The sequence below is a fragment of the Barbatula barbatula genome, assembly GCF_947034865.1.
Source record: "Barbatula barbatula genome assembly, chromosome: 20".
Taxonomy (NCBI): Eukaryota; Metazoa; Chordata; class Actinopteri; order Cypriniformes; family Nemacheilidae; genus Barbatula; species Barbatula barbatula.
In genome coordinates this window covers 14,178,362-14,206,089 of record NC_136783.1, presented here as the reverse complement: position 1 = coordinate 14,206,089, position 27,728 = coordinate 14,178,362, and the positions used below count along the sequence as shown (strand labels likewise).

General features: G+C 38.1%; 2 protein-coding genes across 3 annotated transcripts; one reads left to right on the top strand and one right to left on the bottom strand.

Moving 5' to 3' along the window:
- Positions 1-1,038: 1,038 nt before the first annotated feature.
- myh7ba (myosin, heavy chain 7B, cardiac muscle, beta a) lies at positions 1,039-18,159 on the top strand (the record flags this gene model as incomplete). The annotated part of the gene is made up of 40 exons (XM_079482747.1): positions 1,039-1,138; positions 1,385-1,488; positions 1,745-1,888; positions 2,326-2,482; positions 2,597-2,624; positions 2,859-2,955; positions 3,831-3,923; positions 4,349-4,412; positions 4,501-4,599; positions 4,829-4,932; positions 5,074-5,212; positions 5,291-5,409; positions 5,647-5,796; positions 5,893-6,063; positions 6,200-6,379; positions 6,503-6,635; positions 6,721-6,797; positions 7,475-7,562; positions 7,703-7,820; positions 8,324-8,447; positions 8,568-8,704; positions 9,941-10,196; positions 11,136-11,378; positions 11,449-11,625; positions 11,706-11,851; positions 11,935-12,415; positions 12,604-12,730; positions 13,443-13,561; positions 13,677-13,873; positions 13,961-14,310; positions 14,392-14,516; positions 14,634-14,749; positions 14,850-15,042; positions 15,143-15,346; positions 16,268-16,393; positions 16,473-16,643; positions 16,762-16,866; positions 16,990-17,085; positions 17,180-17,326; positions 17,431-18,159. 40 exons carry the CDS (start codon positions 1,039-1,041, stop codon positions 17,440-17,442), a joined length of 5,817 nt encoding a protein of 1,938 aa, XP_079338873.1. The 3' UTR covers positions 17,443-18,159.
- Positions 18,160-18,255: 96 nt separating this feature from the next.
- Positions 18,256-27,480, bottom strand: trpc4apa (transient receptor potential cation channel, subfamily C, member 4 associated protein a). Of its 2 annotated transcripts, none has more exons than XM_079483704.1 (19): positions 27,332-27,480; positions 25,589-25,717; positions 25,280-25,396; positions 25,102-25,156; positions 24,926-24,981; positions 24,724-24,852; positions 24,369-24,570; positions 24,002-24,190; positions 23,742-23,884; positions 22,887-23,018; positions 22,739-22,797; positions 22,560-22,661; positions 22,390-22,473; positions 22,112-22,202; positions 21,319-21,459; positions 21,119-21,230; positions 20,551-20,663; positions 20,219-20,425; positions 18,256-19,919 (listed from the first exon to the last, which is right to left on the bottom strand). In XM_079483704.1, exons 1-19 carry the CDS (start codon positions 27,455-27,457, stop codon positions 19,782-19,784), a joined length of 2,325 nt encoding a protein of 774 aa, XP_079339830.1. In that variant the 5' UTR covers positions 27,458-27,480; the 3' UTR covers positions 18,256-19,781. The 2 variants fall into 2 exon arrangements, with proteins under 2 accessions (XP_079339830.1, XP_079339829.1); XM_079483703.1 differs by having other exon boundaries at positions 18,264-19,919; positions 20,189-20,425.
- Positions 27,481-27,728: the final 248 nt, after the last annotated feature.

The window sequence follows — 27,728 nt, the reverse complement described above, 5'->3', positions numbered from 1 at the left end:
CCCTCCACTGGCGTTTACAACAAAGGATTCCTCAAACAAGCAATTAGAGTAGAGAGAAGACCGGACACATGGCCATTATGATCACCTAATACTGGTCATGTATGTCGAGGAGAGAATTGTTGACGAGTTATTGGAGAGATGTTAAAGAGGCTAAGGGTGTTGCTTGTTGCCGCTGAGAGGATGGCTGTCACCTTTATCCAAGCGGGACCAGGGGGAATTTGCAGTTATCGCCAGAAGACAGCTAGTGTTAAAAAACGTTATCTATACTGCGAAAAATAAATACGATTTTAAGAGAAACGTTTCCTTTATTCTTTATTTTTGATTTTGTCAGTATTTCAGATTGTTTTGGTTAATGCGTAATTACGCACGTTTGTCACGGTGATAGTTGATGATGCCATCATTAAAGACGCGGCCCTTTTGATATCAATACTCTCCACTTAGTGCGCATAAAGTAATGCTGTTATAAAAATAACCAAGCTTAGGTTTGGGTAAAGATAAAAATGCGGCTTGCCCTTTTGTGTCAGGTTGGACACACAGCATGCACCAATAGGCGATGGAGGAGGTGACACATTATAATTTCTCTGACCGTGACCTTGGAGGAGATGATAAAAAGAGTCCGACCACTCCAGCCGATCAGTCCGCGTTAAGGTCAGTTACCAATTATGACTGGACGCTTCAATTTATTATATTTTCTTAAGAATTTGTTTACTATAATAATAATAACAACAACAATAATTTGAATTAATTCATCTGTAATCTGAAACGTTAAAACTTTTTTGTCAGTATAGTGACATTTTATAATAAACACATCTGTATAACATATTCAATTTGATTTGACAAGAATAATTTGTAAATATTCATAAGTGCGCGGAATTTGTCTATTTGCATTGCGTTAGTCATTACTATTTATTTTATGCATGTATTCTTTATTTATTTAAAGATTATTTTATTTTAAAAGAAAATAATTGTTTAATTTTAAGGTATATCGAAAAGGACCTTTTTAGAATCTTCGGTGAGCAACGGAGTGGTGGATTTATCATGGCAAGACTCTTGGATGTGACGGAGTTTGGAGATGCAGCACCGTTTCTCCGCAAATCCGATTCGGGGATTTTGGCAGCACAAACTACGGCTTTTGATGGTAGTTCAGATAAAAAGCGTTTCTTCAACAAATGTTTTTACCTCGGATACAAACATTACATTCCCTTTGAAATATTTGACTCGTTTTTACGCGTCGGCTTTAGATGCAAGATACTTATAATTTGTTAATGTTAAAAAGGGAATGTCAGAAAAATAGCATTGAATCTTGGATTTATAACAAACGAAGGAAAAACTTTGTGGTCGTCTGGAGGGTTATGCTACTCACTAAAGCCTCTCTTGTACGCAGGAAAGAAATGCGTTTGGATACCAGATGAGAAAGAAGCTTATATTGAGGCTGAAATCAAGGAGATCAATGGTGACAAAGCCATGGTCGAGACAAGCGATGGAAGGGTAAGACTTCTCTAATTTAGTTACATTTGTTTTGTGATATTAAATATTTAAATTTAAATCAGATAAGCAAATTTCAATGTAATGATTTCCCGGATATGCCAAAGTAAAAACTGTTTGGCATCTCCAAGCTTTATAAGTGTTAGATAAACCATGTTTTATTAAAATATTTTTATGTTTTCCTAGATGTGGTTAGTCTCCCCTGAGATCTGTCTCCTTGTCTTGACCCTGTACTTGCAAATGCTTCTCAATCCCACAGTGTCTAACTGTCAATCAGGATGACATCCAACAGATGAACCCTCCCAAATTTGACATGATGGAGGACATGGCTATGCTCACGCACCTGAATGAAGCGTCGGTGCTCTCTAATCTGCGGAGGCGATACAGCAGTTGGATGATCTATGTCGGTACCATCATACCACAGCTCAAAGCAAAGAAAAGATCTGCCCTTTCTCACTAATCTTTGATGCCACAAATAACCTGACCTGAGAATTAAACATAGAGTGCTGGCACTATTCATAGTACTTTACAGTCACTGTAATGAATTTATCACTTGCCTTGCCAAGGCACAAATACAAGTGAATTCTCCAGAGGAGTGTCCTTTATAGGCCTAAATGACACTTTCAATTTACATCCCTTATTTCATCACAAAGAGGTTTCTGCCTCCTGAAGAGGTTACTTTCAATTTTAATTGGACAACGTTGAAAAATCACACACATTATATGCCAAGAGACCATTGATGTGACCATTGTTTTTAATTTGGATACAAATATTTTTAGTTGTCCTGACTAGATATCTGTGATTAATCCTGATGCATTTTCTCTCTTTCTCTCATGGCAGACTTACTCTGGGTTGTTCTGTGTGACCATGAATCCATATAAATGGCTTCCCGTCTACACGGCCCCCGTCGTGGCCGCCTACAAAGGCAAACGCCGTTCTGAGGCTCCACCTCATATCTATTCGGTTGCAGACAATGCCTACAATGACCTGCTACGGAGTGAGTAGTAAACTAAACTATTTGTGAGTCTTTGGTCAGTATAGTGTCAGGCAGTTCAGGAATTTTTTTTTTAGTACCTGAAAATAATGTTGTTGTTGTTGTTTTCCCACACAGATCGTGAAAATCAGTCCATGCTAATCACGTAAGTCTGGAAATTTACAGTATATAGATATTTTTCGACACAATCAGCATTGTTGGATTTAAAAGCATATGGTTAAATGCATTTTTTTTCTTCATGACAATAATAATAGTGATAAACTGAGCTACTAGGTACATTTTTGAATAGCATTTCAATTTTGTCCACATTTTTTGCTACACTGTTTTTCCTTTTCATTTTTCAATATTCTTTATCCCTCAATGATTTCTTGATGCACAGCGGAGAATCCGGTGCTGGCAAAACAGTTAACACGAAACGTGTAATTCAGTATTTTGCCATAGTTGCAGCTCTGGGTGAGGCACAGACTAAAAAAGGAGTAAGACACAAGCTCTCTGGGTTTTTCTCACATCATTTCCCTCGTCTTTTTCAATCAGTATTTTTTTACCCCTCATGCTGACAAGTGTTTGTCATTGTCATTTTGAAGTTGCTCCAGGTGTCCTTTGCTGTTTTGACATAACGACCTATTGCAATGTATTGTATTCCTATGAATATAACTGTTTTGGACATCTAGAGTGAGGTTTGACTAATCCCTCCTTTTGCATTTGCAGTTTTTCCCAAATATTTTTGTGGAGTGAACTTGACTCCCTGTGTCTTTTTATGGCTATACCCCAACAAATCATCTCATGCATTTTTCCTCCTCCAAGTTAAAATTTTCTGTCAAAGCTGTGATTAACATTTTATTTTTTTGGTTTTACACAGGCAACATTCATTTTTGAAATATTTTTGTCTCCATTTTTGAACCCATTATTCATGACAAAAATCTTGCTTTTGTGTGGCTTCTATCATATACTGTATCATTGTCAAATACTTTGTATTTGATGTGAGCTAACACAATATTTTCCATTTTTTCTTATTTCTATGAATAAGCATTTTTAGTTTTTACATTTTTATATAAAAGTTTTTTATTTGTATTTTGAAAAATACTTTCATTATTTTAACAAATGTATTTAAGTACCTTAAGATTTTTAAAAACAAGTGGTACATTAAATCGGTACTGTTTTATATAAAATAATTATTATACTATATCATTATGCTACTTATACACTTTTCTAACACAACAATCACATTTTTATTTTTTTAAGGCTCCTTCCACTAAAACTGGGGTGAGTATATCTACATATGATAAAACGTGTATAAATTGTAACAAAAAAGTAGTCAAATTTTAAATTCTATAAACAATATTACTGTCAGGGTACTTTAGAGGACCAAATCATTGAAGCTAATCCTGCAATGGAGGCTTTTGGAAATGCCAAAACATCGAGGAACGACAACTCCTCCCGTTTTGTAAGTTATTGTCACCCCCCCGAAATAGCAAAAAATATATTGTAAAATATATTTTTATTTCATTTAAAATATTGTAAAATGAAAACATCTGTCTGTTATAACTGATATCAAGCTTGGGGTTGACTGCTAATGGTTTTAGTCAAGTCAAGTCAAGTCAGCTTTATTTATATAGCGCTTTTTACAATTTTCATTGTTACAAAGCAGCTGTACAAGAAAAAATGACTATAAGTAAAACATAAAAGGTTATGGAATTCAAAACACAGGTCAAATATCAGACACACAATAAATTCCTATATGCAGTGTTAATTAAATAAGAATACCAGTCTTAGTCATTTCTTGGTGTCAGCTAAATGGATCTCAAAATAATAAAATAAAAGATAGCCTAGTATATTTATTATTTCATATTTCTTTCAATTGCTCAATAGGGTAAATTCATCAGAATCCATTTTGGACCAACAGGGAAACTGGCTTCCGCTGATATTGACATCTGTAAGTACTTAGTTTAAAGGGTTATGATGTAATTCAAGTTTACGCCATCCCAAAATATATAATATTTACTAATGTATTATTTTTGTAGATCTCTTGGAAAAATCCAGAGTAATATTTCAGCAACCTGGAGAGCGAAGCTATCACATCTACTACCAGATCATGTCACAGAAGAAGCCTGAACTTCTTGGTATGATGGCAAATTGTTCAAGACACTTGTCAAAGTCTGCTTTATTGTCAATTCTGCCACATGTACAGTACATGCATATAGAGGGTTGAAATTGAGTTACTCTCAGACCATTGGTGTTTACAGATCACACAGAATTGAAATATATCTAAAAATTCATATAAATATGCTAATCCTTTTTAATGTGTTGCTCTATCATTAAGCACCATGTACTCCTTCCTCTAAAATTCAGACATGCTCCTGGTCTCCTCAAACCCCTATGACTACCACTTCTGCTCCCAAGGAGTGACAACAGTGGAGAGCATGGATGACGGGCAGGAGCTTATGGCTACTGATGTAAGCTCCAGCACATTAATTCAACGGACATCTAATAATAAACTTTCATCAACTGCAAATACCATCTGCAGAATGCAACAGATAAAAAGCACATGCTTGTATGAATTTTTACCCATGAGAACATGTCTCTTTTTACTCCAGCATGCCATGGACATCCTTGGCTTTACTCCAGAAGAGAAGTATGGCTGCTATAAAATAGTAGGTGCCATCATGCACTTTGGGAACATGAAGTTCAAGCAGAAGCAGCGTGAGGAGCAGGCAGAGGCTGACGGCACTGAAAGTGAGTATGAATCCTGAAAGAAGCCTTGAATCAAAACTAATATTTAACTCATGTTGGCTACATTTATAAATATTTTAGGTGCCGATAAGGCTTCCTACCTGATGGGTGTTAGCTCAGCTGACCTCATAAAGGGTCTTTTACACCCTCGAGTCAAGGTGGGCAATGAATATGTGGTTAAAGGACAGAATGTTGAACAGGTGAGAAGTGTTAAGGGTATTTATTTATAGAAAAAAATATTTTCTCACTCAATGGGAGGCCAATAATAATGCATGCTGAAATCACTGACATTTACTGTTGATCTATGCTAAAATATGAAGAATAAAGCAGTCCGAGCAATCATTCTGGTATCTAGGCAACTGTTGCAATCCCTGTGAATGACAGCTGTGCTTTCCATGTGCTCTTTGAACGTGCTCCGCACATCGCGCTTCCACCAGGTTACCTATTCAGTGGGAGCTTTGGCCAAAGCCACGTACGACCGCATGTTCAAGTGGTTGGTAGGGCGTATAAATAGAACGCTCTACACCGTCCTGCCCCGACAGTTCTTTATCGGAGTGCTGGACATCGCCGGCTTTGAGATCTTTGACGTAAGTGACTCTCGAAATTCCGGACATCACGTATCTAGGTTTGGGTCTGCGCTTGCGCTCAGCCCCGGGCATCTGTCATGTGATTTCTCTCAACAGCTCAACAGCTTCGAGCAGCTCTGCATCAACTTCACCAACGAGAAACTGCAACAGTTTTTCAACCACCACATGTTCATTCTGGAGCAGGAGGAATACAAAAGGGAGGGCATCGAGTGGACCTTCATTGACTTTGGGCTTGACCTTCAAGCCTGCATTGACCTCATCGAAAAGGTAAGAGATCGATCGATTTGAGTCAAATTCCTTTTGCTGTTATAACACAAAAAGCTTAAAGATTATGATATGAATGGTTATTAGAAAAATGCATGTTTGATTACTCTACTGTAAAATAATGTTGAGGTTTTTTTAGCCCTTAGGAATTATGTCCATCCTTGAAGAGGAGTGCATGTTCCCTAAAGCCACTGACATCAGCTTCAAGGAGAAGCTGTATGATAACCACCTTGGCAAGTCCGGCAATTTTCAAAAGCCAAGGCCTGACAAGAAGCGAAAATATGAGGCTCATTTCGAGCTGGTGCACTACGCAGGAGTGGTGAGTTTGTACCAAAGGCTTTTAGGTTAAACTATGAAAAATGTAATATATATCATGCACTTTCAATTATTTTCACACATTGGATGTTGTTAACGTTCTTCTCTTCTTCAATATGTTTTAAAGGTGCCATACAATATTATTGGCTGGTTGGACAAAAACAGAGACCCCCTCAATGAAACGGTGGTGATCTGTTTTCAGAAGTCATCCAATAAACTCTTGGGGAGTCTGTATGAGAATTATATCGGCTCTGATACAGGTAACCATGCCAGACATCCTCTAAGTCTAAACCTTCTATACTTACAAAATACTTTTTCTAAATATAACTTGGTTTTTCTTTTCAGCCTCTGACACAAAGACTGTAGGCAAAGAAAAGAGGAAAAAGGCGGCTTCTTTCCAGACCATGTCACAGCTACACAAGGTGTGAATAGTCACATATTTGACTGCTTCTAGGGTACCCCCACTTTGTGACCAAAGAACTTTCTTGACCTTTTCCATGACCTAATTAGTCGTTCATAATTATAGTCTTTGTTTTATTTATGTTGATTTCTTTATTTATGTGTCAGGTGTCAATCTTCTAAAATAATACATTTAAAAGATATGTATGTATTAGTGTACAAATGTCTTTGCCAAAAACATAAAAAACAGTTAAATTATAATCTACACAAGCATTCACAAGCATACACTAGCCCAGCTAGTTTCTATTGCAGTGAACTGAAACACTTATATAACTATATGAAAACAATGAAAACGCTGTATATAATTACAAAAGTGAGATGATAGATTCATATCGGATAAGTATTAATCCAAACTTCTTCAGTACTGAGAGGGAGCCAGTTAAGACTTGCAGTGATGTTTAGAGAAATGAACACATGAACATCACTTTAAGTCTGTGCTGGTTCCTGTCTAACTGTGTCCTCAATGAGCATCAACGACTCAAGGTAAGTTTTTGGAAACAAACTTGCCATCATTTTGTGCTTTTGAAGAAGGCAACCATTTGGATTTGCTTTATGTATTTGGAGATCTGCTGTGCAGCGTGATTTGTGACCGTGTCAACTTGTATGGTGTCCTGATTGTGTGTTTGATTGCAAACCACAGGAGAATCTGAACAAGCTGATGACAAACCTGCGGAGCACTCAGCCCCATTTTGTGCGCTGCATCATCCCCAATGAGACCAAGACTCCAGGTTCTCTCAAAACCCCTTCAACAGTATTTTGATGAAAATCACTTTCAATCAATCAATACCATAGAACAAACAGGTTATAATCTTCTAAAGGACAATCTGAGCTAAAAAGTGTAATATACATATTTTCATGCTGTTTGTAGGGGTCATGGATGCTTTCTTGGTGTTGCACCAGTTGCGCTGTAATGGAGTGCTGGAGGGGATTCGGATTTGCAGGAAGGGATTTCCAAACAGAATCCTCTACGCTGATTTCAGACAACGGTGGGGGGAGCTTCCTTTATCTCACATGGTGCTCTTCAATTAAAAAAACTGTTACTCTACGATTTAATTGTGTAATACAATATTAAGTTTATTTGTAAAAAAAAGATAACTAGATATTTCCTAATTTCAAAATTAACGTATTTTAGTATGTTATCAAGTTTTGTTGTGTTTTATTGTGTTAATTAGCTGTATTTTGTTTTATTTATTATGACTTAATCCGAACAACCCAGGTGGAGTTTGGATAATATTAATTGGAATGCATATTAAAAACATTTTTGAAAAGTTATTTTCTAGTTTTTGCAAATAAACTCCTCATGTATTTAAATGCTAAAGCATATCAAATTCTTGGCAAGACTGAAAATAAATTAAACAATGACACGTTAAATGCATTAACAGCAGTGCATGAGAATAAACAGTGAGAATATGCATGTTTATTAGGACTGTTTTTGTTCGGGGGACCTACTACGGGATAGCACTGAGCAAATATGTGTTATTTTTCAAAGATACCGTATTCTGAACCCTCATGCCATCCCTGATGATACATTTGTGGACAGTAGAAAGGGAGCTGAGAAGCTGCTGGGTTCACTGGATATTGACCATATTCAGTACAGATTTGGACATACTAAGGTAAATTTTTACAGCCATTTTTACGGGTTTACAGCCAGTTGCTTTAAAGCTCACAGCACAGGGCTTTTGTAAGTATGAACACAGATATTTGTTAATCTTTATATTTACACTATACTGTAGGTGTTCTTCAAAGCTGGTCTGCTGGGACATTTGGAAGAGTTGAGGGACAAGCGCCTGGCTAAAATCCTCACCCTTCTGCAGGCCGCCAGCCGAGGGAAGATTATGAGGATGGAGTTGAATAAGATGACAGAGAGAAGGTAAGGTCAGATTTCTTTCAAGAAAATAGACATTTGAAGTAAAAGTAAATAAAACTAATTAAATTAAATTAAATTAAAATTGAGTAAAAATGTAGATGAAGGATTAAAAAATACCATTTCACAAAATGTCCAATTGGCCTCCTTTTAATCCACCTATAGAGATAAGAGCCTCCCACCTTTTACATTTTTATTTTATTATTATTATTATTTTTGGTGTTTGAAACCATAGTTATGTAAACGAGTTCACTTCACAAATACTTTTTTTGAAGGATATATATTAAACAAAACTGTGTATTCAGGTCATTTACATTCATTAATTTGGCAGACGCTTTTATCCAAAGTCATCCCTGCTGTTATCTTCAAATTCCATACCATCTGAAATAAAACCCTTCCAGACCTACACTCACATACTATAATGATGTCAAACAGGTTTACTCCTAATAAAATGAGCAAAAAACAGTTGTCACACGATCCCTCTCAACCCTCAACACATGACAGGTATTTTAGGGCCATGTGGATGGAGTGTGTGAAGCGTGTGTCTTCAAACACACATTTGTTCATGCGCCTGTGTGGCCAAGACCCAACTCACACGCTCTGACACTTTCTAAAACATGTGAAGTTCACGATGCCTATATCTATGATCTCCACCCCTTGCCTTTATTAGACAATGCAGACGTGTTTTTAAAGCCAGCAGGGTCACATGGCAGCTGCTCACCCCCCCACTAAAAATACAAGGCAGCAACTTTCTCAAGGGCTGTTTGGCAAGGCGCCTGTGCAGCTAAAGAACCACATTGAAAGCATATCTGAAGACTGGCAAAGGATTAAAGCCGCTGCTCCAGCAGAAGGCCTCGGTTTCTAAATAAATAGTAGGCACTTCACCTTTTGGGTGGCCTAGGGCACGGCGGCACGGCGGCTATTTGATCAGACTAGATTCTTTGACCAACGCTGCTATCATCCACAAACATGTAACCACAGCATTGCAACAGCAAACACATGACATCAAAGTCACACCAGTAATAGACTAACTAAAATGGGCCTCGGTTCATTCATGCATGGACGTAAGCCAGTGGGTCATATGGGGGTGACATAGTCTTCCCATGATGCATTCAAAGTTTGTGGTTAATACTTTTCTGCAGTTTAACTCATTGAAGTAAAGACTGCATATATCAACATAAAGTGATGCAAATTTTGAAAATGGTGTTTTGTAAAATACAATGTGGTTCATCTTGTTCTAAGGGAGGCTCTGACGATCATCCAGTGGAATATTCGGGCTTTCAACTTTGTGAAGAACTGGCCGTGGATGAAGCTGTTCTTTAAAATTAAGCCCCTGCTGAGGAGCGCAGCCACTGAGAAAGAGCTGGCCGCTCTGAAAGACGAGTTCCTCAAGCTAAAAGAGGCACTCGAGAAATCAGAGTTCAAACGTAGGGACCTGGAGGAGAAACAAGTCAGCCTGATCCAAGAGAAGAATGACCTTTCTCTGCAGCTTCAGGCGGTCAGTGTGACACATTATCAGTTCAGTGACAAACATCAGAAAATCTGTTTGCCCATAAACACATTTTATGAATTTAGTTTCACTTTTCATTGCCACAAGAATTCTCACATCGACACACAGTACTGTATCAATATGGAGAATCTGGACATTTTACCAGACTAATAAAAATGTGAAAAGAAAACAAATTGAGAGTATAGTTAAATTGTAAATTTTCTTGCTTTAACACGCACAAATTGCCTCAGAAGTAAAGTCTCTGGTACAAGGTGACATGTTAAACAAATAAGTATACAGTACATGAGGCTGAACTTATTAACATGATTTAATTACTCACGCCTTTTTCTAGGAACATGCATATATTCTTAACACCACAAAGACCATCGACATCAGACAACTGTAAGATCGACAAAATTAATTTAAAACAAAATATTATATTGTTTGTAATATAACAAGGTATAAGTACATTTCCTAGATTTCCTGGTATGTCTAGTCTGGTAAAATACTCAGTTTATGTATATTGTAATATTATGATTTTCCAGAGGTATTATTGTTTTCTGATTTATTTTAGTTTAATGAATAATTTAAGTAAGCTTTTATTTTATATTTTAAAATGTATTTACATGTTCATTTTAGTTTCTATTTGTTGCAATTTTGTTTTTGTCATTTATTTTATATTATTTATTTGTTTACATTTTATATTGCTCCAAGTTTAATTTAGTTTAAGTTTATTCATTTTTAGTTATTTATTAATTAATTAATATCTATTTATAAGGCAAAAGTTTTGGTTTAATTTAAATAAATAAAATAACTAAACATTACATTAAAAAATATTAAATTTACATGCAATTAATTACATTAGTTTTTTATGTTTAGATAAAAAAATAAATTCATTTGGTTTCTATCTAAATGTTTTGAAGTGGTTTCCCTCTGATGTCTCTACAGGAGCAGGATAACCTTGCAGATGCAGAAGACCGATGTGACCTTCTTATCAAGGCCAAGATCCAATTTGAGGCCAAAGTAAAAGAGATGACTGAACGTCTGGAAGACGAGGAAGAGATCAACACCACCATTCTCGCAAAGAAGCACAAGCTAGAGGACGAGTGTGCCGAGCTTAAGAAGGACATCGATGACTTGGAGATTACCTTGGCCAAATTGGAAAAGGAAAAACATGCCACTGAGAACAAGGTGAGCCCAGTTTACTGACTAAAACAAGCCTTTTCATTGAGCTGCTATTTAAGTTTGTTCTTTTTCACAGGTGAAGAACCTGATCGAAGAGATGGCAGGTTTGGATGAAACCATTCTGAAGTTGACCAAAGAGAAAAAAGCCCTACAGGAGAGTCACCAGCAGACTTTGGATGACTTGCAGACAGAGGAAGACAAAGTCAACACTCTTTCTAAGGCCAAAGCCAAGCTGGAGCAACAAGTAGATGATGTAAGTCCATTTTAGCAGGACGCTGTACCAAAACAGATCAGGAATGATTCAGAAAGAAGTAATACACTTTACTGTTTTAGCTGGAGGGGTCCCTGGAGCAGGAAAAGAAATTGCGAATGGATCTGGAACGAGTCAGACGTAAACTAGAGGGGGATCTCAAGCTGGCTATGGAATCTGTCATGGACTTGGAAAATGACAAGCAGCAGTTAGAAGAAAAGCTTAAAAAGTAAGATTTTTGTAACATGTTATAAACCTTTCGTGTTCTGCTAGAGTGACAACTAATCTGCTTTAAATGTTTTTCTACTGTAGGAAAGATTTTGAAATGAACCAGATCAGTTCAAAGATCGAAGATGAGCAAGTCCTAATAATCCAGCTTCAAAAGAAGATCAAGGAACTGCAGGCTCGTATTGAGGAACTTGAAGAGGAACTGGAGGCAGAACGCTCAACCCGAGCCAAAGTAGAAAAACAGCGAGGTGATGCCTCCAAAGAGCTGGAAGACCTCAGCGAGCGTCTCGAGGAAGCAGGAGGTGCCACCTCTACCCAGATTGAGATCAACAAGAAACGAGAGACAGACTTTCTGAAACTGCGTCGTGACTTGGAGGAGGCCATGCTGCACCACGAGGCTATGACCTCTGCCGTGCGCAAGAAGCACGCAGACAGCGTGGCTGAACTGAGCGAGCAAATTGACAGCTTTCAGCGTGTCAAACAGAAGCTGGAGAAGGAGCGAAGCGAGGCCAAGATGGAAGCCGATGACCTCGCCTCAAATTTAGAGCAGCTGGCAAAGAGCAAGGTGGAAAATATCCGTGTTGCATCACGTTCCACATTCTGATCTGATTTAACTAGCATTAAATTAGCGTTGACTTTAGAAATAAAATCAAGGGGAGTTAAATTCAGGAGCTGATTTCACCCGAGCTCAATATTAAAAATGTTTCAGCTGGGTGGATTTTGCCCGCTCTCATTTTGGATATCATGTTACAGGCTAACACTGAGAAAATGTGTCGTCTGTATGAGGATCAGATGAGCGAGTCCAAAGCTAAAGCGGAGGAACTTCAAAGACAGCTCTATGATACGAACACACATCGAGCACGGGCTCAGGCTGAAAGTGGTATAGCAACAAACTACACTTTTATTTCAAATGATTTCTCCTATCACGGTTTAATATTCAAAGACAACTAAAAGTGAGCCCTTAAAAGGCACATTTTCTGCAAAAACGTAAAAAATAAAACAAACACTATCAAAACATTGCTCTGTTCATTCCCCATTTTAGTTTTGTATTGCAACACTGGCTCAACCAATAGAGTGAGCCTAGGGCCGGGGCTATCTGTTTTAAAAATACATAATTCTAAAAGTTCTCCCAAAGTATTTAAAAAAACAATTTGCAGTAATGTTAAAAGGATAGTGCAAATCTGTCATCGTTTACTCACCTCTCAAGTTGTTCCAAACTCAAGTTGTTTAAATATCTGTTCATGCTGAACTCAGAAAGATATTTTGAGAAATGATAGCAAGTGATATTTCTAGGAATAATTTATTTTCATTTTGGGGTGGAGCATCCCTTTAAAAGCTTTTCAGCAAAATTTTATGTCTTGCTAAACTTCCAAAATACGATCTTAAAACATAATTTTTACAAAGCGCAATGTTTGAAAACATTAATAAATTACGTTTTTATAACTGATTAGAAATGTGAGCTAAATGTTCTTATAACACTTTTTGTTAACTGGGTATACGGTACATCTTTAATCTGAACCACTTAAGCATCTCTCCATTGCTTTCAGACATGTTGAATTCCAACTATGAGCCTCTTTTATGTACTTTTACAGCCGAGCTGGGCAGAAAGCTAGAGGAACTGGAATCTGTGGTGTCTCAGCTTCAGCGCACCAAGAACTCACTCAGCCAGAACATTGAGGAGCTCAAAAGACAACTTGACGATGAAACTAAAGTAAGAGAATCAGAGGAAAATTTTATTATTCTACCCTATTACCAAAATGAATGTTTTGGGTTTGTGGAACTAATTTATATATTTGTCCTGATACATATCTTGTATCTTGTTCCAGTCAAAAATTGCCCTAGCCCATGCCCTGCAGTCATCCAGTCATGACTGTGATTTACTAAGAGAGCAATATGATGAAGAACAAGAGAACAAATCTGAACTCCAACGTGCCCTGTCCAAGGCAAACATGGAGGTCGCCCAGTGGCGGACGAAGTATGAGACGGATGCCATCCTGAAGACGGAGGAACTGGAAGAAGCAAAGTGAGTGTGTGAATGGGACAGAAAATAATTATAGCTCTTATTGGTTTTTCGAAGTAAAATGCAATCGTGAAATCTTCATCTTCACAGGAAGAAGTTGTCCGTCCGCCTCCAAGAGGCTGAGGAACAGGTCGCGGCATCAAATGCCAAGTGCTCCTCTCTAGAAAAGACCAAACACAGGCTGCAGTCAGAGATTGAGGACCTGGTGGTGGATCTGGAGCGCTCCAGTGCCACCGCCACTGCCTTGGATAAAAAACAGCGTCAGTTTGACAAGGTTTTAGCAGAATGGAGGCAGAAGTACGAGGAATGTCAGTCCGAGCTGGAATCGTCACAGAAGGAATCTCGAAATCTGAGTACTGAGCTTTTCAAACTCAAGAACTCTTATGAGGAAGCTCTGGACCAGCTGGAGACCATCAAACGAGAAAATAAAAATCTTCAGGGTATGTCTATAAATCACATGCATATAAAACAAATTATTGTCACAAAGTGGGATTGATTGATGCCTTTTATGTTTCCAACAGGGGAAATTTCTGACCTAACTGACCAAATCAGTCAGGGTGGAAAGACTATTCAGGAGCTTGAGAAGGTCAAGAAGGGTTTGGATTTGGAGAAGAGTGAGATTCATGCTGCGCTAGTTGAGGCTGAAGTAAACATCTGCTTTTACATCCTCAAATAAACTGCATTGGGTTTATACATTTTTTTGTTAGAAAATATTTGCAAACCGTCTGACTTGACATATTTGCAACACGTGCTTGTGTCTCAGGGCACCTTAGAGCATGAGGAGAGTAAGACTCTTCGTCTACAGCTGGAGCTCAACCAGATCAAAGCAGACATTGACAGGAAACTGGCTGAGAAAGATGAGGAAATCGACAATCTGCGGTGAGGTCTTCTTAATGAAATGCAATGATGATATAAAAACATATGATTTTTTTAAACACATGATCCTAACTTATATACTCGTCATTTTAAACCTTTAAAGGCGTAATCATCAGCGTGCCATAGAGTCGATGCAAACTACTCTCGATGCAGAAGCAAAATCACGCAATGAAGCCATCAGGCTAAAGAAGAAGATGGAGGGAGACCTGAATGAAATGGAGGTCCAGCTAAACCATTCCAATCGCTTGGCCACAGAATCCCAAAAAATGGTTCGCAATCTGCAGACACAGATTAAGGTAAATAATTGTAGTATATGAAATATAGGCTTGCGCCTTCAAATCCCCAAAAGCAATTCGTTCAATAATGCAAAAACTCCACTTTGTTGTTAATGAAAAGGACCTTCAGATAGAGCTGGATGAGATCGTTCACCAGAAAGAAGACCTGAAGGAACAGGCTGCAGTTACTGACCGCAGAAATAACCTCTTGACCGCCGAGGTGGAAGAACTGAGAAGCCAGCTGGAGCAGAACGATCGTGCACGTAAACTGGCTGAATGTGAGCTCCTGGAAACGTCGGAGAGGGTGAACCTTCTGCATTCACAGGTAGGTAACCTTACATTAAGTTTTGCAATGGCGATTACATTTACATTGTTATTTAGCACGCGACTTACAAATAAGGGAAACAATGGAAGCAATTGACACACCATAAGGGCAACAAAAAGCATAAGCGCAGTTAAACTGGTTTTATATAGCCTACCACAGTAGAAAAGAGATTGTCAGAACTTATCGGTCATGTGTTTTCAGCCGATTCTTTAAGATGTTTGTTTTAGTTTTTTCAACAAAAAGAAGAGAATAAATAGAAGTGCAACAGTGGTATTGTTTACACAATAGAAAATAGCTGCCAGAGTTCTAACTAGGTCCAGAAAATATGATCACATAAACTCAATGTTATCAACCCTTCACTGAATGGCCAGTAAGAATCGTATGACTTCTTGTTCTTTTAATCACTTATAAAGCCTTAAACGGTTTAGCCCCTACCTACATAACAGAGCTTCTACTATTCTAACATGTCTCTAAGATCTCAAAACTCTTTTGATAACTTTTGATAACACCTAGAATCCACCAAAGGGTGTCGAGCCTTCTCATACATAGCACCTAAACTCTGGAATAGCCTTCCCGACACTATTCGAGGATCAGACACCTTCACCCAATTTAAATCTAGATTAAAGACACATCTTTTCAGCCAAGCATTCACTTAATGCAAAATATGCCAAATCAACCACCGGGAGACTACATTTATTAGATTTTATCTACTAGAATAATTTAACTTGTTATATAAACACCATGTACTGTGTTTTACCTTTTTTGTGTTTTCGTTTTTTCTTATTTTCCCCTGTAAAGTTGCTATGGAACAATGCACATTGTGAAAAGCGCTCTATAAATAAAATTGAATTGAATTGAAAATAGAAATAGAAGTGCAATTGTTTACAACATGCTGCTAATCTCAGAATTGTGTCTTTTCAGAACACATCACTGCTTAATCAAAAGAAAAAGCTGGAGAGTGACCTCGCCACGTTGTCCACCGAGGTGGATGATGCTGTGCAGGAGTGCCGAAATGCAGAAGAGAAAGCCAAAAAGGCCATAACTGATGTCAGTACTTTTTTTAAGTCTAGAACGTTAAGGTGTTTTTTAGTGTTGTGTTTAAATTGATGATTATCTCAACATGCAGGCTGCTATGATGGCAGAGGAGCTCAAGAAAGAGCAAGACACCAGCGCTCATCTGGAACGCATGAAGAAGAACCTGGAGCAGACCATCAAGGATCTGCAGATGCGTCTGGATGAGGCTGAGCAGATTGCTCTGAAAGGGGGCAAGAAGCAAATCCAGAAACTGGAAAGAAGGGTATGCATGATAGCAACTGCATTGATAAATTAAACTGAACTTTATTTTGGTAACATCTTTAACATAATATTTTTTGCTAAATCATCAATCTTATTCTTATGTTCTGTGCTCTAATTAGGTTAGGGAACTGGAGAGTGAACTGGAATCCGAACAGAAAAAAGGCAATGAATATCAGAAGGGAATTCGCAAATATGAGCGAAGGATCAAAGAGCTTACCTACCAGGTACAAACTACATCTTTTTTTTATCAAGATAGGTAATTTAGATACTGATGTGGTTGTCTCAATTGTATGAATTTCACTTTTCTAACATAATAAAGCCTGTGGTGCCATCTGCTGTTTCTACAGACCGAGGAAGACAGAAAGAACATCAACCGTCTCCAAGAGCTTATAGACAAGCTGCAGGCAAAAGTGAAGACCTACAAGAGACAGACAGAGGAGGCGGTAAGTCTAATGTGCATATCAATATATAATGCTAAATCTTTATAAAGAATTTCATTAAACAACACCTGTGATTTGATGTCTTATTGTATTATAGGAGGAACAGTCCAATACAAACCTGACCAAGTATAAGAAGCTCCAGCATGAGCTGGACGATGCTGAGGAACGAGCCGAGACGGCAGAGTCTCAAGTGAATAAACTTCGTACCCGCACCAGAGACCCGGGCATTAAAGCCGGTCCAAAGGTACTCATTTATAGCCTTTAATATTGCATTGCATTATTTGATCTACATTATTTAGGCTGCAGTTAGTTATTGTCATGAACCAGTTTTGCTTTTCTCTATGACAGCTTGCAGAATGAAGACACCGATGTCCTTGTATTGAGGTCACATCTGCAACAGTTTGTGTGACTGTCAAGTAAAAATATGAGCAATAACTACATTTTCAGATAGAAGAATTTTGCTGAGTTTTGTTGATGTTCTACTAACTGTTAAACAATAGCACTCTGATTTTAACTTTAAATATAACACTAAAGATCTACTCAAACTTGGTTGAAAAGGTAAAATTAGAAATTTTTCATTATTATGTGTATAAGTTTGATTTCCCCCCCTTGTGTTCAGACACTGAAGGAGAGAGACTTGCATGTTATAAAAAATGAGAAAACATAAACCTTTTTTGGAATTATGATTCAATTATGACACAAATTTTGTGCATTCAGGTGACAGCACTATACAGCCATGGAAAAAAGTTAAAGAGACCAAGGCCATTTCAAAATCTGTTTTTCTGACAAATGTAAATATTGTTTCTATTTGCAGTAAATGAGTAAATGAAATTGAAAACTTAACCTAAAATACTGCAAACAAAATAAGTTTATGTTCACTTTTAAGCAAGGCAACAGTAATATTTGTATTTAAGGAAAGTTAAAAAATAAAACCTTTAATCTGTTTTCAGGTGTCTTGCTATGCTGTCTTTCATATTGCTGTTGGATGACTTTATCACTCCTGATGTTTGATTTTGTTGAAACCGATACTGGACTGGTCACAATACATCTAGAAATCTTGATTAAATGAAAACTTGGAATGGTCTCTTAATTTTTTTCTTAAAATTCTCATAAAATAACCGAAATCATTGATCACAGAAACGATTCACTCTTTCATCACATTTAACTCTGAGGCAGATTTTCGAATTCAGGTTTATTTAAAGCATTGTGTTTACTGGTATTGACAGATACATGACTTTTGTTTTTGTAAACTTAAATACAGAGCTATGGTATTTAAATCCTATTCCAACCCATTTGCGACACAAATCAAGTCCTGAGACATTCATTCCTAAATGTGTTAATGTACCACTCATTCAACTCAAATGAACATTTCTTCACAGTCACACCAACTATACACATTCAAGAATTCCTGGGGACATAGGAAGTGTCCCAAGAACTCATAGTAGCATTCAATCCCCCTTAAATGAATTGTATGAAATTGTTTGCAAAATGCAGAGCACCGTGACACAACATTAGGAAAGAGTCACCCTGCAAACATTTTACAAAGGTAAAGCAAAGCAACTCTTGTGAATAAATTTAGTCACTTTTACATAGGAACTTTTGCACACACAGTGAAGTTGGGTGTGCAACAGAATAAGCCACAGCATAGGAAAGCATGCTTGAACTATAAGAGTTAAAATGAAACGAGGTAGTTGATTGGAAGTTTTCTAGTCTAGTTCTGCTACCAAATTAAACAAAGCGACCGCAGCGGAACACCTCTCCGGCCAACCAACAGGAGCCGCATGTTTGAGCGCAACAAAGATTGTCACTGTAAAGTAAGGAAATGGTTATTTAGTGGTTTGCTACAAAACAAACATGGCAACATGAAGCTCAAGGCTAGCTAAGATATTTATGACCACTGTGTGAGTGAACCTGCATAGTTTAACATCTTAAGTCCCCACAAGATATTATTTTTTGTCAGCAATAAACAATGGATCAATAACTACTGTTAAAATTTATTCATACCAAAGAATTAAAACTAGATTAACTGAAAATCACATGCTTGATATGTAACGGATAAAACCTAAAACGGAAGGAAATCATCAGGGAAACCGTTTTGATGATGTCATTACACAAGAGCAAAATTACATGGAAAAATTTAATAAATAAGACTTGTCCAATTTGTTTTCTGCTCTTTGTCATCTATACTGTACAAAGATCTCAACATCAAACAGTTCATAAACCTTCTGACAATATTTCAAGCAGACTCTGTGCAGTACATTGTTTTAACCGCCTGCATCTTTATCGAGGATGAACCCTCCAGATCCAAGTCAGAAACTTCTGGTGACCCACAATTCTTTACTTGAACAGATTTTTTGTTGTATTCAACACTTACACACTTTCTTCTCTCGTATATTTCTGTATTAAAATCCCCACACAATTCAACAGAAAGAATCACTTAAATGACACCGTTTCAATTCAGAAGTTCAGCTCTTATGTGAGCCGTCCAGCTTCTGTGTTCCCCTTAAGTAAACAGGATGGGAAGATCCTTTGCGCTGTAAGCTGGAGATGATGTAGATCATGGACGGCAGGGAAGAATGGACGGCTCATTGAGCAACTGCATTCATTCAGAAGAGGCGGTTCTGTGCGCTCTTAAGACCGAATGAGAGCAAGACGAGCAGCCCCGGCCTCTTGCCCTGTCCCAACCCTACCCTCTGAAGTCAAACCTCTAGAAGGTCTCTGTCTAATTCCATGTAAGGCTCATCTATGTAGCTGATAATGGCACAAGGAGAAGTGCTGTCCCCTTCGAGGAGTACTGAAACAGTCTCCTTCCAGAAACCGAAGGGAATACATGAGCTCTGGGGGGGAAAAAAGAGACAATTAAATAACAACCTAAACAAGTTTTCTACAAAGCCTATTTAACATCAAACATGTGTAACATGTAAAGCTTGTTTTAATTAAAACATGCTCTAAAAGCCTAGGGGAGATCCAAATGCCACTTTGGTGACTCCAAGAGGACTTTGTATTTCGTTTCATTAAATATTTTTTGCACACAAGACTACTCAAACCATCCGGCAAAAAATAGCTTGTGAATACAAAGGGGCGGAGCGTAAAGATTCCAACTGACCTCTACCATCAAACAGATGTGTACACTCACATTCTCCAGGCAGGTGCTGTCCTTGTCTTTGTTGAGGTAGTGATGCTGCCAAAAACGCAGCAGGTTGTGGAAGTTGTTGAGCAGGCAGCCTGGATATTTCTCAGAGTATTCCTTTTCCCGCAGGGCGTTCAGGTAGAACGGTAGCTTCCCTCTTCGGCGGGCCAGCATTAGAATCACTAGGCTGGTGTTAAGACAACTCACATTCTCCTGTATGAACAGTCAGATAAGAATCAAGAAAAGAGGAACGACCACCATCAGATGGAATATTCATATCAGACTGAATCAAACAGGAAGTAAAAAACGAAGATGTCTGAGAAGCACCGTGGTCTCACCTGTGTCAGGGTCTGCACATTTATGATGTTAATAAGCCTAAAGAGAAAAGACAGCCTGTTCTCAACCCGAGCCATATAGGACAGCAGAGAGCACTCCGAGAGAACTTCAACTACTGCAGACACAAACACACAGACTTAATTTACTGCCTTTCATAACATTTAAACAGAAATGTGGAGGGGATGCACATTTGTTTTCTACTATTAGACAGTAGTTTGTGATATCCTTTCAATTGAATGAAATTTTGAATTGTAACAACAAAATTGCTATTGGTATGCTATTGCAGGACTAAACAGCGTTTTTGTGTCCAAAATTACCTAAAAAAGATGACAGCTAACAGCTCTCAAGAGCTCCCACATTCCAATCTGTCAAATTCAAAAGTATTGTGTGGAAGACGGTGGACACATGAGTCATCTGGTAAAGCAATTTACAGTATAAATAACCCATCTGCTGATCAAATCTACAGAAGTCACCTGGAGAACAATCACTTATCAAAAATGTTTTCCTCAAAAAGCCTCTGAGAGAATATTTTTCGAGCTACAATCCAGGAGCACAGCAACTAAACTTTACCTTTTACGTCTTCAGTCTGGCTTTCGAATCGATCCAGAGAGAGAACAATGCAGCGGACGAGCATGTTGGAGTCCACCAGAGAGCTGTTGATCTGGTTGAGGAACACCTGGAACTGAAGAAGACACGTCCAAGTCAAGCACACAACAAACCTTGAGGTTAACAACACAGTCATTGTCTGTTTGTGTTGTTGTTGGTTGTACCTTTTCCTCTGTGTTGACATATTTGTTGAATCTCTTGAAGGCATCAATGTTAAATTTCATAAGTTCTCCAAGCAGGTCAAAGTAGCTCTGCAGGACATCTCTGGACTTGCAGCCGCTGTCGATGATGCAAAAGAGAATGTGCTGGAATGGAAGAAAACCTACTATTAGACAAAAAACTATTTCAACTCTTAGTTTGCAACAGATATTGATCACATAAAGAAGTATCCTGGGGAAAATGACAATGGTATCCAAAAGTGCTCCAGAACTGTTTGATTTCCAACATTCTTCAAAATATCTTCTTTGGTGTTCAACAGAACAAAGACATTTTTTAAGCTATTTTTCCAACTATGGTAGTCAATGGCGACCAATAACTGTTTATACAGATTTGGAACAACTCAAAGGTGAGTAAACGAAGTCAGAATTTTTAGTAAACAGTTCCTTTAAAGGGCAACCACCATTACATTTTTTCCTACTATGGTAGTCAATGGGGGCAAAACTCGAAGTCACATTTACATTTAGTCATTTAGCAGACGCTTTTATCCAAAGCGACTTACAGATGAGGAAACATTGGAAGCAATTATAACAGCATAGGCAACAAAATACATAAGTGCATCAAAACTAGTCCCTTAAAGCCTAGCACAGTATACAAAGCTAAGAATAGTGAGGTTAGTAATTTTTGAGTAAATGATGACAGAATTTTCATTTTTGGGTGAAGTATCCCTTTAAGGACATAGTTTTAAGTAAAACAACAGTATGGCTCATAGGATTTATGGGTGTACGTTTATGTCGTTACCTCCAGCAAACCTCTCTTCAGCAAAAACATCTGGTCTGCATATGAGGTGGCCCCTCTGAGGAAGCTCTCGACAGCTCTGGCCTGCCAGAACCTTCAGAAAAAGAATGTAACCATGACATCAGACACAAGCAATTTTACTTCAGGTTTAAAATAAAAGATTCTGTCAAGCATTTCCTTTTGCAAGAACAAACACAAGAGGTGCTTAACAACAAGAGATGCTAAATGTTGCATAAACTCATTCATGAGGAAACAATATCTTCACAAGAACAATACCTCACCTGAATGAAGAATCCGGCGGTTCCTTTTTCATAACAGTAAGCAGGCGTGTGAGAAGCCCTTTCTTACCATCGCACACTAAACTCCTGAAAGACCACAGAGACATGATGTTTATCTACTTAAAAACAATCTTTTAGGAAGTGCAGCAAATGCTTTTAAATCTCAATAATACCTGTCAGTGTTCACCAGAGCCTCCACCTCAGGGATGTTAGCTTTCAGTGAGATCGCACTCAACTCATTCAGCTCTTGAACATTCAGAAGAAGATACTTATTTCTGTAAACAAAAGAAAACATATGCGAAACCATTCTCTAGCAATCCATAAAAATACGCCATATGACGTTGTGACTTACTCGTGGTGGTCACTGAAGCTCTGCAGTAGCCTCAAGAACTGGATTTTAAATGATATTTCCTGTGATATAAATAGCAGACAGTAATACAAGACACTGAGAATTAAAGTCGGGTTATTGCTTGGATATGATCATTAGAAATGAAACTCACAGGACTACAATCGCAATTCTCATTTTGTCCGTGGACAACGTGATTGGAGGCAGTGAATTTCCTCCAGATGAGCTTGTCAAAGAGGTTATTGAGGCCAGGAATCAAACGAAACTCCGCCAACATTTTGTGCACCTAAATGATTGGGATAAACAAAGATGAGAATTGGAAGATTCATTACAGATCAGATAAAGGGATAGTTCACCCAAAAGTTCTGTTATAAATTACTCACCCTTTAGTTGTTCCAAATCTGTATACATTTCTTTGTTCTGTTGAACACAAAGAAAGATATTTGGAAGTATATTTTTTGGATCTTTTTGTGTTCAAGCAAAGAAATGTATATATGTTTGGAACAACTTAAGGGTGAGTAAGTTATGACAGAATTTTAATTTTTGGGCGAACTATCCCTTTAATAATGCAGATCCTATCGACGGTTTCATCCTTAACAACATAAACAAACGTTACTGCGCACTTTTGTGACCCCCAACTTAACTTCCGGTAAACATTCACAAACAATAGAGTTCCTGTAGATGATTTCTGATCAAAATCAAAAGAGACAGTTACGTGTCTAAACTTGTCTCTACAATATTTCGAATTTAGAGACTGTAAAACAAGCTCGACCGCTTGATGTCAATGTACCATACGGTTTCTTTAAATACAACCAACCTACAGGACCCATTCAACAAATCATTTATTTAATACAATTAATATAATATAATATAATTAAATAATTTAATAAATATAAAGAGTTATATTATTAGACACTTGCCAAACACAAACCTGAAGTTAACTGGGGGTCAGGCGTGTGCCCGTCCGATGAAACGGTCTTTACAGACATTTAACACTGACAGCTCTTACCTGGTTTCTCTGTCGACCCATGAGCAGAACACACAGCACGTAAAGAACCTCCACCTTATACATGATCTCATGGACGATCTTCATAGACTGTGGCAAACGTTGCCACTGGGGGATGGTGGCCAATGAGCTCTCATCAGACGACTCTGCAGAAGAAACGTTTCAATTTCAGGGATGAAAATCCCATAAAATCAGCCAAAATCAAACAAATATATTTTAACCACTATGCCACATTCATACATAGAATAATTTAGCAATCTTACCTGTGCTGCTGTGCTCGGCTTCATCCGTTGCTATCTGCATGAGCGCATCAAGCACAAGCGTGTTGTCGAGCCAGGTGTACCATTCTTCCAATTCCTGCAGGAAGTTTGGTGTTCCGGTCGCATCAGAAACCTTCCGTGTGGCCAATTTACACAAGCGCTCAATGAAGCCCGGGATGTTTAGCAGGGTGACTGGACCAAAGAACACATCTATATTATTTCGGCTCTATAAATCTCTAAAAAATTCATCTCATTATATACAAGCAGCGATTGTCACCATATGGCAGATTTCCCTTCATCGATGACCTAATTCTCCACAGATCTTCAGTAATGATTCTTGGTGGCGCAACTCAGTTTGTATTCGACCTACCCTGGTTGACTTCAGCACGAGAGGGGTTGGTGTTGCGTTTCTGCTGCGCATTTTTAGCCAGGAGGGTGTGTTTGTCGTCGTTCCCCACGTCAGGCTCTGAGATGGTGACGGACAGGATGCGGCAGAAGTTGGCGAGTTGCTGCTGATCGAAGCTCTGCACCAGTCCAGAAAGGTCAGGGATCCACTCCAGCTGAATCGGCTCCTGAGACAAAATCATTTTAAAACAATAACATATATTAGTGCCAAATGGATTTTAAGACATCTTTTTGATCCTGGGATATTGAAATGATGTTCACAGATACTTAACAGCATTTTGAGAAAACAAGGTGAGACAATGATGGAGTCAAGCACTGACCTTTTTAACCCCAAGAATATCCTCGATTAATGTAGCTGTTTGTAAGAAAGTCTTCTTATTTGTCATTAAAGTAAAGAGAAAAGAGACAAAATCATCTTTCGCTGCCAGGCTTTTCGTGACACCTTCCGTCTGCAGAAAACAAGAAATTCTGGTTATTCAGTTACTTATCAAATATTAAATAGGAGGTGAGATAAATACTTACACATATGCAGCAGTTGTAGAGCACACTAAGGCATTCCTTGACCAAGTCTTCATTCACTAAAAGCAATTGAAAATGATGACATACGCTCAACATTCATCTTTAAACATTCATTAACAACATGCAACCAAATATCAAACGATGAGATCAAATATTACTAGTGAAATATTTCTACTTACTCTTGGGCTTTTGTGATGTTGTCAGGGTGGGTCTCATCAGAAGCTCGACCAGCAGCTAAGATGATAAAACATTCACTATTTGACTCATTTAGGGCTATTGCTAATTCTTCATAAAAGTTAATTTACGTTAAGTATTATTCATTCGTGTTCAGAGAAAAAACAGAACTGTAAAACTCACGTCTACACCGCCAAACAGATCAAAGGTGTATGTGTTTGGAAAGGTGGATTCCTGTGCTGCCTTTCTGTCCTCAGTTACAATAGACATGGCCTCCATGGACAGCAAAGATGACAGCTCCTGGGGGGAAAAAAAGCAAATAAGATGTTAAGATGAAGACAAACCGATGCAAAGACACATGAAGCCTGTTAAAATGCATGAGAAGTCTGCACTGACATGACACAGATATCTTTTGGGATGAGCAAACAAAATTAACTGTAACATGATTTGCTTCGCTTTGAAAGAAGTTCAGTTTTAAGTATGAGACGTCACCTTGAGCACAGCATGTGTGCGGGTGAAGTCACTGTTAAGGTGGCTGCTCTCGTACAGCTCTTGTACAAGGACTGGAATCCCGTGCCATTTCGCCCGCTTATCTCTCTCCCGGAGAAGAACTTCTGGGAGCTGGAAACAAGATATAAGCAACCAGATTTTGCATTTCTCTGTCAGTTTTATGTAAGCTTGTGTAGTCTCTGGGAATTGAACTTATAACTTTAATATTACCAAAATTCTCTACCGGCTGAGCTAAAGGAATGGTTCAGGTTTTAGACTTCGGTTCTGCATAAATAAAATGCAAGGAGATGTCACCCAGCATTCATGTTGTTTTATTGTTTTTTACAGTGTACAATACAACCTTTCATGCATTGTAAAGGAAGTTATATGATTAATTAGATGGCTTTAAAAAAACTAATAACCAAGTTAAAAGCAAATACATACAGAAGACCAAAGTTCAGCATGCAAATCATCAAAACATTGCTGCTATTTACATTTTTAATTGATGTTATGCAAGTTATTCATGTCAAGGAAAGGAATAAGAGGGATCGATACACAGTGAAGTCATACGAGCACAGTAATATAAGCCACCGTGTAATTAATGCTAAATAATGTAGGTATACGTTTACAAATAAAAAAACAAGGGGGTACCTAATAATGCTCTTTTCATTTAAGTTTGTAAAAGCTTTAGGCTTCAAGTTTATATGACTGACACGTAATACCATATACTATCATTTTATCTGGCTTTTTTATACAAAAAGCACCTGTCTAATCATAGATGCAGATATACATGTTATACCATTTAAGATAACACAACCAACTACACGCACAAATTGTATACATTACAGATCGCATTACATGAAACCTGTATAGATGCCTGTCTAGAGTTTCTTTCTCTCTCAATACGAACCATTCTCAGTTACATAAAGCACTGTATACACTTTAATTTGGAAAAAAACTCCAAGATGTCAATGTACAAACATTATATCTCTAGGACTTAAACCTCTCCAGTTAAATACATTTGCGATTGACTCAAACTCTTTGACGTCTGTGAGGTGTTGTCTTGTGAAATGAAACTGAAACCTGTCGGTAACGTTACAGTTGCCAGGCTCAGATTATCTTGTGCCTTGTCCAACTCAACATGACATTTTACATAATTCAAGCTCACACTCCAGGCATGAACCCACACAAAATCAAGCCCCATTTTTCTCGGCCAATTTATATGTGGCTATGAATCATAAATAGGGGGAAAGACAGAGAATTCGGTCTGTTTATAAATACTTGACAAATGCAAACAAGTTACATGGACAATGTGTGGCGATGTCTTTGAAACCCTGTACAGGCAGACAGCTCGCAAGGCTGTCAGTAATATGTTTACTTGAATCAGCTGTTGTTATAAACATTGTATGATCGCGGATTGATCTATGCGTATTGTTTATTTAGATTAATCACAAATCCGTGCATACGTCTAGAACTTGCTTTTGTTAGGGAAGAACTGTATTTAAAGCCTAGTTTAAACAAAAATATCCTGGCTGTATGTCTTTCTCTGTCTCGAGCAGTTTGTTTTTTAAATCCCACCGATCATTTGACTGTACGTGTATGAGATTAATATTACTTTTAGATCAAGGTAAAGCGTTGCATCCCTCCGATTTACTTCGTTTCTTAACTTAAACGTTGATCGACGGAACGCGAACCCATAACTGACAATAGCCTTTCCACGCCAGGGTAACAAACTCTCCCGTTTACCTGTGTTCCTCTACTGAACCCTCTGTCGCCGATCTGACTGTGCCGTATTCTGGTGAGGACATTTCTGTTACGAGTCCTTTTCTTTCCTCCCGTCCAAGGGGACTCGGGCCCCATTAGCGTCGCCATTATTTCGTCTTCCTGAATATGTTCCAAACAGGAAGTTCAAATCACTGTGTCTTCGACGCTCATTCCTGTGTGTCGTGCGCCCTCGTGTGGACAGTGTCTAAAGTGACAAGCAGAGGGCGATGTGCTCTTCTGCGTCAGAAACAGGTCAGTCGGCGGATGACAACAAAGTATCGCGAAATATTCGTATCGCTTATTTGTACGTCTGTTGACTTTACAGAAGCTTTATAAAATATATACATATATACAAAAAACAATGCAACTTTAAAAACGT

Coding starts and splice junctions, on each gene's coding strand:
- trpc4apa (XM_079483703.1), bottom strand. CDS start 27,457: ATGGCGACGCTAATGGGGCCCGAGTCCCCTTGGACGGGAGGAAAGAAA. Junction 25,718..27,331: donor GGTTCAGTAGAGGAACACAG/GTAAACGGGAGA, acceptor TCTTGTTTCCAG/CTCCCAGAAGTTCTTCTCCG. Junction 25,397..25,588: donor GCACACATGCTGTGCTCAAG/GTGACGTCTCAT, acceptor TTTTCCCCCCAG/GAGCTGTCATCTTTGCTGTC.